Source organism: Adiantum capillus-veneris, chromosome 14 (genome assembly GCF_014529385.1).
Source record: "Adiantum capillus-veneris isolate H3 chromosome 14, ASM1452938v2, whole genome shotgun sequence".
In the NCBI taxonomy this organism is placed as follows: domain Eukaryota; kingdom Viridiplantae; phylum Streptophyta; class Polypodiopsida; order Polypodiales; family Pteridaceae; genus Adiantum; species Adiantum capillus-veneris.
Window position 1 is genome coordinate 150,236,230 of NC_140944.1, and position 18,006 is coordinate 150,254,235.

The window sequence follows — 18,006 nt, forward strand, 5'->3', positions numbered from 1 at the left end:
GAGTTTGCGACCAATCTGCTAGAGATGAGGATCTAGCATGGTACGGTGTAATTGTGGACTATTGCTTCTTAGGCCCGGTTAAGACTGGAAGGGTGGAAGAAAAGGAGCATCTCATTGCTTCCAGGCGGAATAGAGCATAGCGTAGTGCTTCCACCGCCCTGCTATTCACACAAGGCGGTAGCTTCTTGGCGTGCTTTGCTTGCATGGCGATTCCCCATAGGTTGCAGGAGACCCTTGTCAAGGTGGAAGTGCTCACGGGCGGGGGTGGGGGGGGGGGGTAGGAAGAGAAATAGGGTAGGGTGGAAGAGAAAAATCATTTCTCTTCCTTGACGTGACTGCCCCGTCAGCGACTTCCACTGCCCTATGTGAACAGGGCATCAAAAAGGGCGCTTGTTGATTGGCTAGCAGGTAAATGCTAGGACTTTTCCGCCGCCCACGGTGAACCCGGCCTTGGGGTGAAAGAGCATCTACTTTCAAACTGGCCTTTTCCTTCACGCTCTACGCTCTTGATGCCATTAGGAATTTAGGACACTACAATACACACTCACTCAGTCAGCAAGAGGTCTAGACTCTAGATCCAATTAATGAATGGATAAAACACCGGTTGGCAACATACAAAATCATTTTGCTAGAAAGCAGTTGGCTTCCGTGGAGCAAGCGTCTACACTCAAAATATGATCGTGTGGGCGATGGAAGTGGGCTGCGCGAGGCAGCCCCGAAGAGCCCTGCCTCCCTCCCTAGAGGCATTGCCTCTACAGGGCCCCCGTGGCGTCCCCTGGAGCCTGAAACCTATGCTGCAATCTGAACTCAAACGTGTGTGTATTTGGGCGTGCTTGAGAAGGCCCAGCCCTCCTGAAATCTTCAGCACATTCGGTGATAGTAGCAGCAAGAGCTCAGCTTTTCACAAGAGGTTCCCTTCTGTACCTGCTCCTCCTCCACAAGGCTTCAAACAAGAATTGCACAAACTACTGGCACTTCTTCCTCCTCATATCAAGAAAAGACTTGAAGAGCTCCCTGACTTGCCTCAGCTTGTTGAGATTGTTCTGGACTTGGGTCGTCGCCCAGTGGCAAGGTTTCCGTCAGGTGACTTCCCCTTAGCTGAGGATGTTCTTACAATTGCAGACCTGGAGCAAGCAATTTCTCTGGTACAGCTATTTCGTACTTCCATTTTATTCATAGCAGTGTTGCTTCACTTTATTCCTACTATATCACACCTATGTGATCTTCTTGTGTCGTGGTATGATGATCTGGTTGGAAGAATCTTCTCAAGTACTACACATGTTTGCAAGTTGGCCTCACAGCAGCAGATAGGAGAGTCTCTTTTGCCAGAGTCTAGACATGGGAATGCTCGTTCAGGCGACCCCTATATATATATACCTACAGCATTTGTGCCTTCTTGACCCCCTCGCGTCAGAGCTTCAGGATGTGAAGCCCCATTGAGCTTTGGGAGAGGAAGTCTTTCCTTTGGCAAGAGGAGCCTTTCAAGATGGTGCTATGGAGCCCGATTGTGAAAAAGAAGTCGGGATGAACAGGACTCCAAAGCTCAGCATCTATGGTGTAGCCTGTGTCATCTCAAGGCCAACCTCCCAAAACTATGCACAATGAGCCTACAGCCAGTTCTGCAGAAAGGGCGGCCATGAAGAGTGACGTGAAGAGGTTTTAGGAAGATCTCAGCCTGGAAACCTTCTACCCGTTTCCTCTGCCATCCATCTGGTTGCCTCCAATGTCCACCTAGTGGACCACCACTAGGCAGATGCCTCTTTGTTGAAGGTTCTCCTCTATGCCATCATTGCGCTGATTCTGAGGAACATCGTACTAGAGACTGTTCCATGGGATGCTCTTCCACCTCTCCCCAATCATCCATGGAGACTGCACTTTCCTTATTAACATGATTTCAGTCAGTGGACCATCTTCCTTTGCCTCCATCCATGTCCTACCACTGAAGAGCTTAGTGGATTGCGTAGCCGTGCACACAATGGGCTGCTCATGACCTTTTTTTTGGGAGTCTTTTAAATCTCATCCTCTATCCCCTCCACCGTCCTGTCACACTGCGCCCTCCATCCTGCCTAGGTGTTAGATGATGCTTCCATGGATGTTGTTTACGACCTTCGTTAATAGGATTCTAGGCTAGTGTTTCCACCGGGGAGTTCTCGTCCTCAACCTGGTTTCTCAAAGTGGCAGGCACCTTCCCTTCTTGGCTGATAGAGCCAAACTCCTCTTGCATGGTAGCTCATCCCTCTGCACCACTCACTGAGTACAAGAGTCAACACTAGAGGGTTTCTAGTCTTGGCAAGAGGTTTACAGGTGCTCAGGAATCAATCTGATACCAGAGTTCTCCATGGTTGCCCTTGGCCTGCAACCCACTTTTCCTTCTCTTTTCCTAGTGACTGGTCGACCGACCAAATTATCTTTCCTATAGGCATTGGTGAGACTGTTTTCTTTACGATCAATATCCTGCTTTCTATTTGAATTTTGCTTTGGTTCACCTTCCTCAGGTGCTAGGAGGATTTCTCTGTTGATTGTTTGGCCATGTCTATGGTACACCAGGCGGAGTTTTAAGGGAGAAGGTGAGGCCTTTATGCAAAGCACAGTGGGGCTGTCTCTGATCGATGGGAGCTGTGGGGAGGAGAAAGAGAAGGGTTGCTCTTGGGGTTTTGTGAGAGTTGGTTTTTCTTGGCTGAGAAAATGGTGTATTTTGGTTGGCGTTGTTTGCGTGATTCCTAGCTTATGGATATACAATTCGTCTCGCAGGGTGTTTTGATTTGCCGTATGCTTGTACTTTTTTGGATGCGAGGCTTAATTTGAGGCCGAGGATTTGTGCGTAAGAAGTGGGCTTTTCAAACGGCAAGGAAGCCTAACTATAGAGGTGCTCCACTTTTAACTTTCCTCGTCAACGTGAGGAAATCCATCTTCCAAAAGAGATTTCATGATCTATTTGATGGTGTGAGGACAAGGGTTCTGAGCAAACAGCCCTAATGGCATATGAGTCTCCACCCAGCCAATTCCTTTATAACCCTTGCTAGAAAGGCCCTTGCCTATCTGCCAGTGGGCTCTTTGCCCAGGACCCTGCCATATTGGCAAGGGGCCTTTTTAGCAAGGGCTATAAAGGGATTGGAGGGGTGGAGACTGAAGACTCATATGGGCTCTTTGCCCAGGACTCTTGTCCTCACAAATGACTTCTAAGCTGAGTTCTTGGCATGTGTGCCACCTATCCTAGCTTGTCAGATAGCCCACATTTTGGTTAAGCTTCAATCAACTACTGGAAAGTAACATTTTTCCACAACGCTTCTAAAGGATTGGAAACTTGTGTGTCAATGTTTTGCTGTTCATGCTTAAAGCGAGTTGAGGCAGAAGATTTCATGAAATAACTGGCACTAAATAGGGACATTGTAATTTTTTTGCTGCTAAGCCCCTTCTACCATGTAGATTGCTTTTGCTATTGTGTTTAAGATAGCCACAGAGTTATTTGTATGTATCACCCTCCTGTCATTTATGTTATGCAAGCTTAAGCCTCTTTATTTTTATCACGTAGATGGACCTCATCAGGTCTTGTTACCATTCCCCATCTTCTGGAGTATTTAGGTAGCAAGTTACTCTCCACCAGCAAGCCTTTTTGAACAGCTGGTTTGAACTTGCATAATCTTTTATGTTTGAATAAACAATAGCTAATTTGTAGGCTTCCTTGGTTCCAGGTTGGTGAATTTGCCGATGACAATCGTGCAGGAATTGATCGAACCCTGCATCGAATCAGCGCAATCCGCAATCGGGCAGGGCGAATAGTTGGTCTTACTTGCAGGGTTGGTAGATCCATTTCTGGAAGTGCAGAGATGGCCAGGGATTTGGTAGAAAGGGGCGGTTCTCTCTTGCTCATGGGGCCCCCTGGTGTTGGCAAAACTACAGCAATCAGGTCTGCTTCCCCATGACAAGGTTAGGTGGTTGTTTTTAGTCTGTCTGACCTTTGGAGGTTTCATTTTGTATTTACCCTCTTTTCTGGCTATTTAAGTGTATTTTGCACGCGCTCAAGTTATCAGAGACAAATGGAAAACTGTTATTTTTTAGTGCTCACTAACTGCATCATGTTTCATGAGGAACCTTGATGTTATAGGATAATCATGTAGAACAGATTTCCCATAATCTGGTTTGTATTGATTCTAAGCAATATGATAGATTAGATGATTGCAAGTGATTCAGGCTATCTTCAATAACCTACTACTCTCTTCTTTGCATTCTCTTTGGCGAGCTGTGTCTCAATTGGGCCACCTACAATAGTATGGAGTTGGTGGATAGTCCCTCTGAAACTCCACTCTGGTTCTCTCTTTCGTTATGTGGAGAAGTAAGAAAGTTCCTTAGAAATGTGGAAAAATTCCCTTGAGCTCAAATTACATACTGAACCTCATTTTTTCACTTAGCATGACCTCTGATCACATCATTGATGCCTATGCACCATAGCTGCTAATTTTGGACGTTGTTCATCCGCATCGAACTCTATCAACGAAATGAGGGTGCCACCATGATGCCCTTGACAGATGTACATTTCTGAACCAAAGTAACCTGGTTTTTTGTGATAATACACACAACAGGGCAACGTTCAAGGCCTCGCCTCCCTAGCAAGGTACGTATACGAATGCAATTGTAATGGGAGGGCGTCACGGGTCATTGAAAAAGAATAGACGGAACAAACTTTAAGCACTTCAAAACAAATGAACGGAAAGAGATATACAACACATGAGACACAAAGTGGTAGAGTTACAGCCCAAGAGAGCACCGGCCCCAAACAGTGGCGCCCCTTTCTGTATTTCTTTATATTGCTTCAACACAGTACAATATGGGTGGCTGTGCTCTGTATTTGCTCTTGCAAGAATGCCAGAGAGAGAGCCCACCCTTCATATTTAAGGGCCCATTGCCATTCCAAAAGCAGTACATGAAAAGCATCAAACTTAAAAGCATCTGGTCTAAAAGCATAGTGTCCGTAGGGGCCGTCCGTAAAACTGCCACGTAACCAATTGTTAGCGCGGTTTGTGGAAGCGTGCCACGTCAGCAACGTCAGTACGAAATTCGAAGGGTCCGTACAATCCTACCACGTAATCAACAACTATGCAAATAGTCTTCTGTCTGTGTGTGGGTCCTGCTTTATTTTTAGGTCCCATCGGATGGGGTTTTATAAGTTGGTAATACTTTTATAACTGGGCCACTGGATGAGGAATTGTAAGTTGGTGAGAACTTCTTCTTCTGCTACCTCAAGGGTTTAGGCCCCTCGGTTGGGATCTGCAGGTTGGCTAGGGTTAGGCTCTGGGAGCGCTTTAACCCTGTCAGTCTTCAATGGCTTGACATGTTAGCTGTTTTTGACACCCTCCCTTCTTGGAAGAAGAGTAATCGTCTGTACTACAATATAACTGCAAAACAACTCAAGTTAGCTTCAAAATATTCGAGAGTCATTCTGAGGCTCATTCACTTTTCTCATTCCATATCGGAGCTCTTGATATTCTGACGTAGCAAAATTAGCCATCACACCCAGACCGCGTTGATCTGTAACAGGTGTCTCGATGCACTAAAATTACATACCTAGGCAATCTCACCCAATTAGGAATATTTAGTGGTTAACACATCACAATGCAGCACAAATACTCACATATGCATGTTACAAGACACAACAAACAGTGCGGCTGAGCACGCCTCCCAGAGAGATGGTCTTAGGCGTGAAGCTACTCAACAACTACCTCCTTACTCCCCCGTGAATAACGTGAGCTTAGAGGACCGATACAACCAAACGTTCCCCAGATTGCAGCCTGTGTCGCTTGGAGGTTTCAAGCATTCAACTAAACGCTCCTGAGACACACGGTCTGCGTCGTTCAGAGGTTTTTCAATGTACAACAAAACGCTCCCAAGACACCTGATCTGCGTTGTTCCGAGGTTTCAGACATTATCAAACAACAACTCTTCTCTTCAATACTCTTTTGGGAGTAAATCACAAATCATTGAAACCAGTATTAAAACCAGAGTCAAGAATTTCTCAAACCGGCAAAAGACATGTATAAAATAGATACAATCCATTTCAAACAAATTTCAAACAGTACTTTGTCAAACAAAACTCAAAAGCTATCTAAATACAAAGCAGTTAGAAAATTCATACAAGGTTTTGTTCGGAGAGTCGAACTTTGAGGACAATTGGCTTGTCCTTCTGTATCAAGGTGATCTTGTGTTTCCGGATCTGGAGTGTCGCGTCATTCTTGTCGTGCAAGGCATGTGTCGCAATTGCCCAACTTCATGATGTGGAAATGGGCTTTTCCTTGGTATCCCTAGATGGTCACGTAAGGGCACCAATTAGCGGTACCACCTTGTGAGTTTTCCCTGTGGCTAGCTTGGCCTCAAGTTCTACACCCTGTGAGTCATAGTCAAAATCTGTTTGCTTGAGAAAGTCAGGATGGATGAAATCCTCGGTAGCTTCTGGGTCAGAGAATATTAGGGCTTTCAAGCCGTTGATTTTTCCATATGCTTTGCACAATTCATTTGGACTTTCAAGATTAATGCCATAAATATCCGACACAAGTCCAGTTGCAAGTCGAGCTCTTTTAGCCGAAGGTGGTGTTGCGGGTCTGGTCTATCTGCTCTCGGAGTTGGAGGTTGCTCTGAGGATGTCTCAGCTCGTTGAGGAGAAGAATTGTAGGTATGCCCTGTCTGAAAACATTTAAAGCATCGGCCTTCTTATAACAGGGTTTCTCGTCGACGCTGTGCCAAACAAGGCCTTTGAGGTTGACTTTCACGAGATGTTTGGGGATTTGTTCATTGTTGTCAAGAGTTCTAATTGTTTTCCATATTTTCTTCTATATTAAACTCTAGCTTCCCTTTCATAAGCGTGCAGCCTACCACATCATGGCCCATAAGCTCTTGCATTGTTGATCCTTGTTTAGAGAGATAGTATTTCTCTAAAGGTGATGATAGTTTAATGGTATATCGCTCGCATTGGTCCTCCAAGGGAATCACTTGAAGAAAGATATAGAAAGGTATCTTCCATGATCTCCGTAGGAATCATTTTCAAGTTGCCCCATTCTAACAAAATTTGGACTTCAAACGGGGAGATCATATAACTTCGTGCAAAGATAGTCTTGAAAGTTTGCCAAGTCCTTGGAGCATGTAGTTGGGTCGTGATCGAACTCCACCAATGCATAGCATTATTCTTGAGAAATCTCGCAGCTCGAGAAATTTTAATTCTTTTGTATATTTCCCCAAAGCATAGATATTGTCGAATTCTTGGAGGGATTGCAATGCTTTCTTCTGATCTTTCACTCTAGAAAAGGTGAAAACTTTGATTGTCGTGCCGCCATCCTTGAAATTCTTTCGTTGGCTAGGCGCAAACTTTGGATGGGGATAGTAGAGATACCCATACGGGCTCCAACCATTGTAATCGTGTGTGGTGGTGGCGATGGGGGAGGTGGTGGCAACGGTGGTGGCAGAGGCAGTTGTAATGGATTAGGGTCAAACGGTTGCACCATGTTCCTGAAAACTCCCCCAAATGGAACAAACGGCTGAGAAGGTTGCCGGTTAGAGGCTCTTGCACTTTCTAGTGTTGGAGGAGGGGGTGCCAGTGGGGGCAGTAGAGGAGGCAACATGTAGTTCAGGAACTGTTGAAAACTTTGCAAGATTGAGAGATTCTGATGCGGATATCGTGAAAGCATGTCGCGAAGCTCGTTGAGAAGAAACTACAGGTACTTTGTAGAATCTAAAAACCCCATGATGCTCTATCTGTCCTTGGTAGCACCGGTATGCTTTGAAAAAAGCACACAACTGGAGCTCTAATACCACTGTAACGGGAGGGCACCATGTGCCAACGAAAAAGAACAGACATAACAAACTTTAAGCACTTTAAAACAATTGAACGGAAAGAGATGCACGACACATGAGACACGGAGTGATGGAGTTCCACCCCAAGAGAGCACTGGGCCCAAACAATGGTGCCCCTTTCGGTATTTCTTTATAGTGCTTCAACACAGTTTAGTATCAGTGGCTCTGCTCTGCATGTGCTCCCACAAGAATGCAACAAGAGAGAGAGGCCACCCTTCATACTTAAAGGCCCATGGCCATTGCAAAAGCAGTATGTGAAAAGCATCAAACTTAAAAGAATCTGGTCTAAAAGCATAGCGCCCTTAGGGCCTGTCTGTACATCTGCCACACCACCAACTGCCATGTTATTTGCGGAAGCCTGCCATGTTAGCAACGTCCGTACAGTTTTCGACATCATTAGCCAGGCGAAAACCAGAGGTTCCTCGTCATGACCAACTACGCAAATAGTCTTCTGTGTGTGGGTCTTGCTTCATTATTAGGCCCCATGGACGAGGTACCATACGTTGGTAACACTTATATAATTAGGCCACTCGGCGAGAAACTGTAAGTTGGTGAGAACTTCTGCTGCTGTTTTTAGGGTTTAAGCCCCTCGGTCGGGATCTACAGGTTGGTTAGGCTGGGGGAGCCCTAACCCAATCAATCTTCAATGGCTTGACACGTCAGTAGTTTGTGACAGCAACCATGGCAACCATTTTCACACATAGGACATCATGTACATTGTAGCATTTGGTCCCACATATCACAAGGCATGCAAAGTGAGGTGAACATTTTAATTTCACATCGTAAACGAGCTACGGTATGGCAACGTGGCATTAATGTGTCACCCTAGCACATTTATGCCGTGTTGTGTTATAGACCGAGTCACTTTATTTGAGAGGGCATCCCCACATTAGGTCATGGGCTGCTTTTTAGAGTCCGGGCATTGAGGGTGAGTCCCTATAGAGGGACCCCTTGCCCCCCTTCTTTCTACAAAGTTGATCAAGCAGCATTTTGGGATTGCAATCTCTCTCTCTTTATCTCAGTGTTTTCTCTATCGTCTCTAGCGTTTTTAGATGGCACCTCTCTTTGGTGTGTTCCAGTCATAGGTGGCAGCAAGAACTGGCTCGTGATCCAGTGGGTACCTCGACTTCGATCTAGAACACCTGCAATGCCAAACACATGAACAAGGCACACCTATGGAGAAGAGAGATCACTGAGGTAGAGAGACGGGACATGCAATGCCAAACACATGAACAAGGCACACCTGTGGAGAAGAGAGATCACTGAGGTAGAGAGAGACGGGACGTGCAATGCCAAACACATGAACAAGGCACACCTGTGGAGAAGAGAGATCACTGAGGTAGAGAGAGACGGGACATTTGAGAATGAGAGAGAGAGAGAGAGAGAGAGAGAGAGAGAGAGAGAGAGAGAGAGAGAGAGAGAGAGAGAGAGAGAGAGAGAGAGAGAGAGAGATTCGGGAAAGGCTCTCCATGCTGATAACAATCTGCTTATACAAGCAACCAAGGGTAGTCCGGCATAGATCTGACATGCCAATGGATAGACCGGAGGACACACACAACTACGACTGCGACTGACACTGCCAACTGCTCCTGCAGTCCAGACCACTGCCATGGTCTCATCATGGGCTGCCCTAGCCTTTTGTGGAACTGAGGCTCTGGCGGGATCTTCCCCTAGCAAGAAAACCGCTCTAGAGAGTCGTGTAGAGAGCATAGAACCTTGTCACATGTGCATGCACCTCTGCTGTGGTGCTGTCACGTGCACAACTAACCCTATGTGCCTGTGGACAAGCTATCTCAGGTCTAGGGTTCAGGTCAGCTTAGGAAGTGTTCTGGCACCTTTGTGAGCCTATGAGCAGGCCGTGCATGTCGAGGCACTTATAGTAGTTGCATATCCTCTCATTGCACACCCAGTACCACCCAACATATGCATTGTTCAAGCAGAAGGTCCATTTTCCCGGCCAATTTTGGGACAGTACAGTTTACAGGCATTTTAATTTAATTACCAATTTTCATGAGGTCGTGGGCTGTAGGAGACTGCTCGACCCAGTTTTCCTTAGCTATATTGGCAGACATGGGCCGCCCAGTTTTAGCGGAAGAAGCAGAAGAAGTTCAAGTAACTTGTAGTGCACCTTCTCAGCAAGACCGACAGAGAGCCTAGCATTTTCAGCCAACAAGATCCATCTGGCGTTTTCTGAAGCAGATCATTTCCAGCGTTTTTGTCACAAACGGGAGCTCATAACAATATAAAATACATTCGGATAAATAGGATTTATCACTTATTACTGAAGCCAGAGGATATAGAGAGAAATAGAGAGAGAAATAGATAGAAAGAGAGATAGAGAGTAAGAAGATCGACACAGTACTGAGGACCAAAAGATGGGCTGGTCCCCCCCGTAATAGTATCTTTATTACTGAGGAGAAGTCTATACAAGCACTTGAACCGAACGTATTACCACGTTCGTTCTAGAGTAAGACTTGATGGTTCCTGGAAGCCTTAGCTTCCGATTCCTAGGGCAAAACCCTATTCCAAGGAACTTCCGTTCCTTATTCCAAATCCTTGAGAACCAAGGTCTCGCCTCTGGATCTCACCTTCCAGACTCAGGGCATGACATCCCTGCAACTCTCTTTTCCAACTCTGTTTCCAGAGTCCTCTTCCCGCAGAACAACTCTGCTTTCCCGGACACGAAGTCCTTACTTGGGAATCCCAACTTCCGGATCACAACTCGAGAGAGTATCACTCTCGGATCTGTGGATCTACTTCCCAAACTCGGGTACAAAACCCTTGGGCTGATCTGGCTCTAGTTCCTCAGAGCGCTTTCTCGTGCAGAGGCTCATGCCTTCCTCTGCTCCTACTCCCTCACTAAGAGGAAGTACACCTGCAAACAAATACTTAGAGATCATAACATGAAAATGGCTACCTTCAAAGTCTCGACGCTCGAAACGCAACTCGGTTCTCGAAAAGCAATTCCCCGGAAGAGATCTCTACATAGAAAATCCTCTCTTCCAATCTTACACACAGAAGAGGTGTGTTCTTGGGTTCCTTCTCGTAAATCAGCCTTGTCTACGACGTTTATGGGTGAAAACAGAGAAAAACAGCAACTTGTCGCGATGGAAACACGCTCCGTAGGCACTTCTTCGCGAGGGAACTCGCGCATTGGGTCTTGGCGACATCGGGTACACTCTGGACAATCATGGGCATCATCGGCAAATGTCTTCTTTGCGGGTGAACTCTGTAGTAGCATCTCCTTCTTGCAAAAAACTGATCCTCCCCTCTGAGTGAGGGCATGTGATGCTTTTATAGCTCTTGGCCACGGGCGCGAATAGCTGCTCGCATAGAGATCGCGGCCGTGTTTTTTTTTTTTTTTTTGTTGCGCTGTTCTGCCAAAAAATGAGAGAGAAAACGTTGGCTGATCTGTTGCCTTATTTATCAGATGGCTGCCCACTTATTAAGTGGGTGGCCGGCGTATTTTAAAATAGTCAGAATCTGCCCAAAAACTCAATAAAACCTTATAATTTAAAAAAATGCTTTCACAGCACTTCCCAGACGTCCCTGGATGCAATCACGTACACAGTTGCAATGCAAACATAGACTTCCTCGCGGGAAAGCATTTGCTTTCCTGAAAAGCAATCCCGCTTTCTCAGAAAGCATCTGTTTTTCCTCAAAGTTTGCTATGAACCCATCTTCATTCAAGTGCTTGCTTTTCCTTGTGCACAATTCTAACATAGTTCGGAATTACCTCCTGACTATGGATATTCCCTTTCCGATGCACCTGCCACCCACCTTGTGACGCATCAAGAATACTTATCACCTAGTCCTTTCCTACCGAACTTACGGTATAATCTCCTTCGTGATGCTCTATGTCACCCATCCTATGACGCATCAGAGATGTTCGTTCCCGGATGGTCGGATACTTCTTTCCGATGCTCTCTGTCACCCATCCGATGTGACGCATCAGAAGTACCCGTTCCTGGTGGCCTTACAGACATTCCCGTTCTTAGTGCTCCCGTCATTACTTTGAATGACGCACTAGGGATACCTTGTACTTGGATGTCTCCAGTGAGAAAAACCCTCTCACTTAAAATTCCAATAATTCATTTAGAATTATTTTTCCTTGGTGTTCCAAGCGAGAAAACCCTCACTTATAAATCCAATAATTCATTTTGAATTATTTTTCTGTAAGATAAAGGCAATTTAGCAACAGTTTTTTGGTATTTTTCCTGTAGCAGATCAAGCCTAGTGTTTGCAGTTCCACAACGCCAGATCAGCCAAGCACATTAGCGTTTTCAGTATGTAGCATTTAGCCAACAGATTCGGCCCTTAGCCTCGCAGATCCCACCTACCCGTAGCAGATCCTCGCCGTACCTTCGAGTCAGCCAGTGTTTAGGGTTTCAGCCCGTTGTTTTCAGTTTTCAACATCTGCGTTTTCAGAGCATCGTCGTCGAGTCATCGTTATCGCCATCCTCGCCGACACAGTGTCAGAGATCAGCAAAAAGTAAGCGTTTTGCAGATTTCAGCAGTTCAGCCCTAGCCTCCGTCACATTGTTCATCTACATTGCATGCATAGTCTTTTAGGAAGACTAGTATTTTTCTAGTCACTCTACATGGAATGGGTATGTTCATGTTTTGTGTAGGAAGTGGTTTCAGGAATTTTCCTCCTTGGAGATTCTTGATGAAGGTGGACTGACGTCCATGAACGCAGTTGGACCATTGAAGTAGTCACAGATCACTTTGTGTCGCTTTCGGTGCGGCCCAAAGAAGCAAGCATTGCAAACCTGAAGTTCAAGTATCGCACGACCCACGCATGAGAGTGGGTCGGCGAAGAGTCCTTCCCAGGATTCCAGACGCTGTTGGCGATCTCCCTCGACGCCATACAGTTCGGTACCAATACCTCACTTTAAAAGTGAGCAAATGCTCTTGGCGGCCGAGCAAGTGCGAAGCTCTACGCATCACAGCCGAAGAAAAGCGAGCGGTAATTAGAACGTGAGGTGTAGAGAGATCAACGCATGTAAGAGTTGGTCCTACTGGTACTCACCTTGAGATCCGAGCCACTGAAGGACGTGGGCGATTCATTAGGTAGCACAAGTTTAGAGGCGGATTGCAACAACCCCGTCACTGAGAAGTTTACGTTCAGTAAGTATGACGATAAGATGGATACTAATGTTATTCATTCTTGGTTGCATCAATTTAATGCTTACTTTGCGACACTAAGAAAACAGAAAATAGCAAAGTTTTGACGGCAGCCATGTATCTTGCCGGTGATGCCATTTATTGGTATCAAGCGTGGCAAGAGGCACAGTTGGCCGCGCACCTAGAGGAAGCCAAGGAAGGCGTGCCCCTTTCTTTCAATTGGGCCGACTTCCAAGATAAGCTCAAGGCGCGGTTCATGCCACCTTAGTACCTAGCATGGTTATAGGAAGATTGGCGCAATCTCAAGCAAAATGGTACCTCAGTCATGTCCTTTTCTAACCGTGTTTTGAAGCTTGGCACCCGACTACGCAAATCGGATATGAAGCACAAAGAGGTTTTTATTTTCGGATAGGACGAGTATATCAGGTTCGATGTCGAAGTCCTCGATCCCGTAGATCTCAACAAGGCGGTAGCGATTGCTCTCGCACAGGAGGTGAAGCACAACAAAGGAAAGCCTAAGGAGAACAAGTCTTCTCACAGTATCTCTTGGACTCCTCAGAACCCATAGAACGGTAAGAATGGTAACTCTTCTAGCCAATCTTCCTCTAATCCTTCGGATAAAATTCTCAAAATGAATTTAAGGGTAAAGCTAAAACACCTGCTAAACCTAAGCGAACCCCGGATGAAAAGGCTGCACAAGGAATATACATAACGCCAGAAGAACAAGTCATTTATGCTAAGCAAGGTCGATGTTATTAATGTCACGTCAAGGGTCACATTAAGAAGGCTTGTCCTAAGACATCACCACCTAAAGAACCCAAAGCACCGACAACAACCACAAGCACTTTAGTGAACCAATCCGAGTCTCAACATGTTTTTGACACACACATTGATGAGTCTCTCTCTAAATGTTATGGTCATGTGAAGGGTCAGCGTTTTGTCATAATGTGATTGATGTTTCTCTTGTAGAGAGAGTCCGCCGCCTAGAGGTTAGCCAGACAACTCCTCCCGGCATGGACTCTCTCATCACGCAAGAGTGCCTTGATGTGTTATTCACTGTTCAACAAGCTTCCTTTCGCATAAAATTTCTTATGTCTCCTCTCTCAGGATGTGATATGATTATGGGCATTAGATAGTTTCGTGAGTATAACCCTCTCATTGATTGGGCGGACAATACTCTCTAAATGCCAAAAGTAACTCTCGCATGATCATTCGTGGTGAGAGGGTCTACATTCTTTACCCCTCATTTCTCATGTGCAGGCGAAGCATGAATTATGAAGAGGAGCACAAGAGGCATTCATCTATGCCTCTCCAGTTACCCAGAACATTAAGGCTCCAGATAGCTAATCAGCATTGTTTACCAAGTTTAAGCACCTCCTTTTGCAGGATGATCTTGCACCCCCTCTCTCTCCCAAGTGGCCGGAGGACCATCGCATCGAACTCATGGAGGGGGCACAACTAGTCAGTAAGGCTCCCTACCGTTCGAACAAGACTCAGAAAGAAGAGTTAGTGCGGCAACTCACGGAGTTGGTGGCAAGAGGATTCATACGTTCTAGTGTAAGTCTTTTGTTGCTCCTATTTTATTTGTCCGCAAGAAGGATGGTTCGTCTCGTTTATGTGTTGATTACAGGGCATTGAATAAGATGACAGTCAAGAACAAGTTTCCGATGCCTCGCATTGAGTATATCCTCGATAGGCTCAATGCGGACAAAGGTTTTCAGTAAAGTTGATCTCAAAAGTGGATACGATGAGGTAAGGGTATTCAAAGGCGACATCTACAAGACCGCTTTTCGCACAGAGTGAGGGCAATGGGAGTATGTGGTTATGCCTTTTGGATTGACAGGCGCCGTGGGTACATTTAACCGTCTCATGGTAGGCCGTTTTGGCGATATGGTTGTGTGTGTGTTCATCTTTCTCGATGATATTCTCATTTTTTCTACATCGTGAGAACAACATGAAAAGTATGTAGAAAGGGTTTTAACCCGTTTGGATGAGTGTTAGCTGTACATTGCAGCTAAGAAATCATAGTTTTTCTCACTGAAGTTCCTTATCTGGGTTATATCATTTCTGCAGAAGGCGTCAAGGTAGATCCCGCAACGGTAGAACAGGTTCGTAATTGGGATTTGCCCAAAACTACATATGATGTGCGTTCTTTTCTTGGTTTATGTCAAGCATATAGTGCGTACATTGAGAATTTTGTACGCATTGCCGCACCCATGGCAGATGTTTTGAAAGGGGTAAAGACTCTCCTACAGCGCGTGGATTTGCCCGAAGGAGCCATTGAGGCTTTCGCATCTCAAGGTTTCGGTGATAGAAGCGCCGTTTCTCATCCTTGCCTCTTGGGATGACTCCTTTCAGGTTTGGACGGATGCGAGCAATATCGCCATAGGAGTTGTGCTTCAGGAGCATGGCCGTCCAATTGCATTCCTTAGTCGGAAGTTGAATAGTGCAGAAATGAACTATTCAGTTTATGACAAAGAACTTCTGTCTGACATTCACTCTCTCAAGCATTGGAAACGTTTTTTGTATGGTAGAGAGTTCACAATTCACACAGATCACCAAGCCCTCAAGTGGCTCGAGTGTATGCCTAGTGCATATTGGAGTGATCGCCAAGCACGGTGGTCACAATTTTTTGAGCATTTTGAAGGTTTGATTGAGTATGTGCCTGGTAAAGCTAACCCTGTTGCAGATGCGTTAAGTCGCAAAGGACACATCCTGGCTCTTGAGTCAAGATCCACAGTTTGTCTTCAGGGTGTCTTTCGACAGCATGAAGAACCAGTATGCAGACTCCGAGTTTGGTAAGCAATGGTTGCAGGCTCTTGCTTCCCAAGGGCCTAGCAACTATCTCATTCGGGAAGGTTTGTTATATTTTCGTCACTGTCTATGTGTGTTGCCCTCTCTCAAGACAACCATATTGCACGATACTCATGACTCTCTCACCGGTGGGCACTGGGGAATGAATACCATCTTGGAAAAAATAGAAAGATTCTTTTATTGGCCTAAAATGCCAAAGGCTGTGTTTTCTTATGCCACGCAGTGCACCATTTGTCAAAAGGTTAAATTCCTCGGGGTAAGTAGCAAGGCCTCTTGCTTCCGTTGCCTATTCCCGATGGACTTTTTTAGGATATTTCTATGGATTTTGTGACTAACCTTCCACCTAGTTTGCATTCAAGAAACACTCAACGTTTGACAATTGTCGACAGTTTCAACAAATTTTGCATGTTGATTCCTTGTAAGGCCAAAGTCACCGCACAAGATGTAGCACGGTCGTTCATAAATCATTGGTACTCCCTCTCTGGTTTAGAGGCGGAGCATGTGGTGCCACACCCTTAGCCAACAATGACAATAGCTCGAGGAGGTTTTGTTGGAGAGTGGACCCTTCCTTTCTCCATGTTGGCTAAGGGTGTGGCACCACATGCTCTACCTCTAAACTAGAGAGGGGGTACCAATGCTTTATGAACAACCGTGCTACATCTTGTATGGTGACTGTGGCCTTACAAGGAATCAACATGCAAAATTTGCTGAAACCGTCGACAATTGTCAAATTTTGAGTGTTTCTTGAATGCAAACTAGGTGGAAGGTTAGTCATAAAATCCATAGAAATATCCTGAAAAGGTCCATCGGGAATAGGCAGCGGAAGCAAGAGGCCTTGCTGCTTACCCCGAGGAATTTAACCTTTTGACAAATGGTGCACTGCGTGGCATAAGAAAACACAGCCTTTGGCATTTTAGGCCAATAAAAGAATCTTTCTATTTTTTCCAAGATGGTGTTCATTCCCAGTGCCCACCGGTGAGAGAGTCATGAGTATCGTGCAATATGGTTGTCGTGAGAGAGGGCAACACACATAGACAGTGACGAAAATATAACAAACCTTCACAAATGAGATAGTTGCTAGGCCCTTGGGAAGCAAGAGCCTGCAACCATTGCTTACCAAACTCGGAGTCTGTATACTGGTTCTTCATGCTGTCGAAAGATACACCTTGAAGACAAACTGTGGATCTTGACTCAAGAGCCAGGATGTGTCCTTTGCGACTTAACGCATCTGCAACAGGGTTAGCTTTACCAGACACATACTCAATCAAACCTTCAAAATGCTCAAAAAATTGTGACCACCGTCCTTGGCGATCACTCCAATATGCACTAGGCATACACTGGAGCCACTTGAGGGCTTGGTGATCTGTGTGAACTGTGAACTCTCTACCATACAGAAAATGCTTCCAATGCTTGAAAGAGTGAATAACAGACAGAAGTTCTTTGTCATAAATTGAATAGTTCTTTTCTGCACTATTCAACTTCCGAATAAGGAATGCAATTGCATGGCCATGCTGCTGAAGCACAGCTCCTGTGGCGACTTTGCTAGCATCCATCCATACCTGAAAGGGGTCATCCCAATAGGCAAGGATGAGACACGACGCTTTCGTCACCGCACCTTGAGAGTTCTAAAGCTTCAATGGCTGCTTCTTTACCCCTTTCAAAACATCTGTCACGGGTACGACAATGCGTACAAAATTCTCAATGTACGAACTATATGCTTGACATAAACCAAGAAAAGAACGCACGTCATATGCAGTTTTGGGCAAATCCCAATTACGATCCTCTTCTATCTTCATGGGATCTAGCTTGGCGCCTTCTGTAGAAATGATATAACCCAGATAAGTAACTTAAGTGAGAAAAAACTCTGATTTTTTAGCTGCAATGTATGGTTGACACGCATTCAAATGGGTTAAAACTCTTTCTACATTCTTTTCATGTTGTTCCCACGTTGTAGAAAACATGAGAATATCATCGAGAAAGATGAACACACATACCAACCATATCGCCAAAACAGTCTACCATGAGACGGTTAAATGTACCCACGGCACCTGTCAATCCAAAAGGCATAACCACATACTCCCATTGCCCTCGCTCTGTGCAAAAAGCGGTTTTGTAGATGTCGTCTTTGAATACCCTTACCTGATGGTATCCACTTTTGAGATCGACCTTACTGAAAACCTTTGCCCCATTGAGCCTATCGAGGTATACTCAATGCGAGGCATCGGA

The 18,006-nt window shown here is 45.4% G+C and overlaps 1 protein-coding gene across 3 annotated transcripts in view; it reads left to right on the forward strand.

Moving 5' to 3' along the window:
• Window positions 1-629: 629 nt before the first annotated feature.
• The window catches only part of LOC147443354 (protein SEEDLING PLASTID DEVELOPMENT 1-like), a 55,928-nt gene continuing 38,551 nt past the window's right edge, over window positions 630-18,006 (forward strand). Inside the window, exons 1-2 of one of the 3 annotated variants that reach the window (XM_086529233.1) lie at window positions 630-1,145; window positions 3,693-3,907. In XM_086529233.1, the coding sequence (XP_086385359.1) occupies window positions 675-1,145; window positions 3,693-3,907 (686 nt within the window). In that variant the 5' untranslated portion in view covers window positions 630-674. Of the gene's footprint in view, window positions 1,146-2,745; window positions 2,867-3,692; window positions 3,928-18,006 lie in introns of those variants that run through there. The other 2 variants (XM_086529235.1, XM_086529234.1) reach the window with 2 other exon arrangements.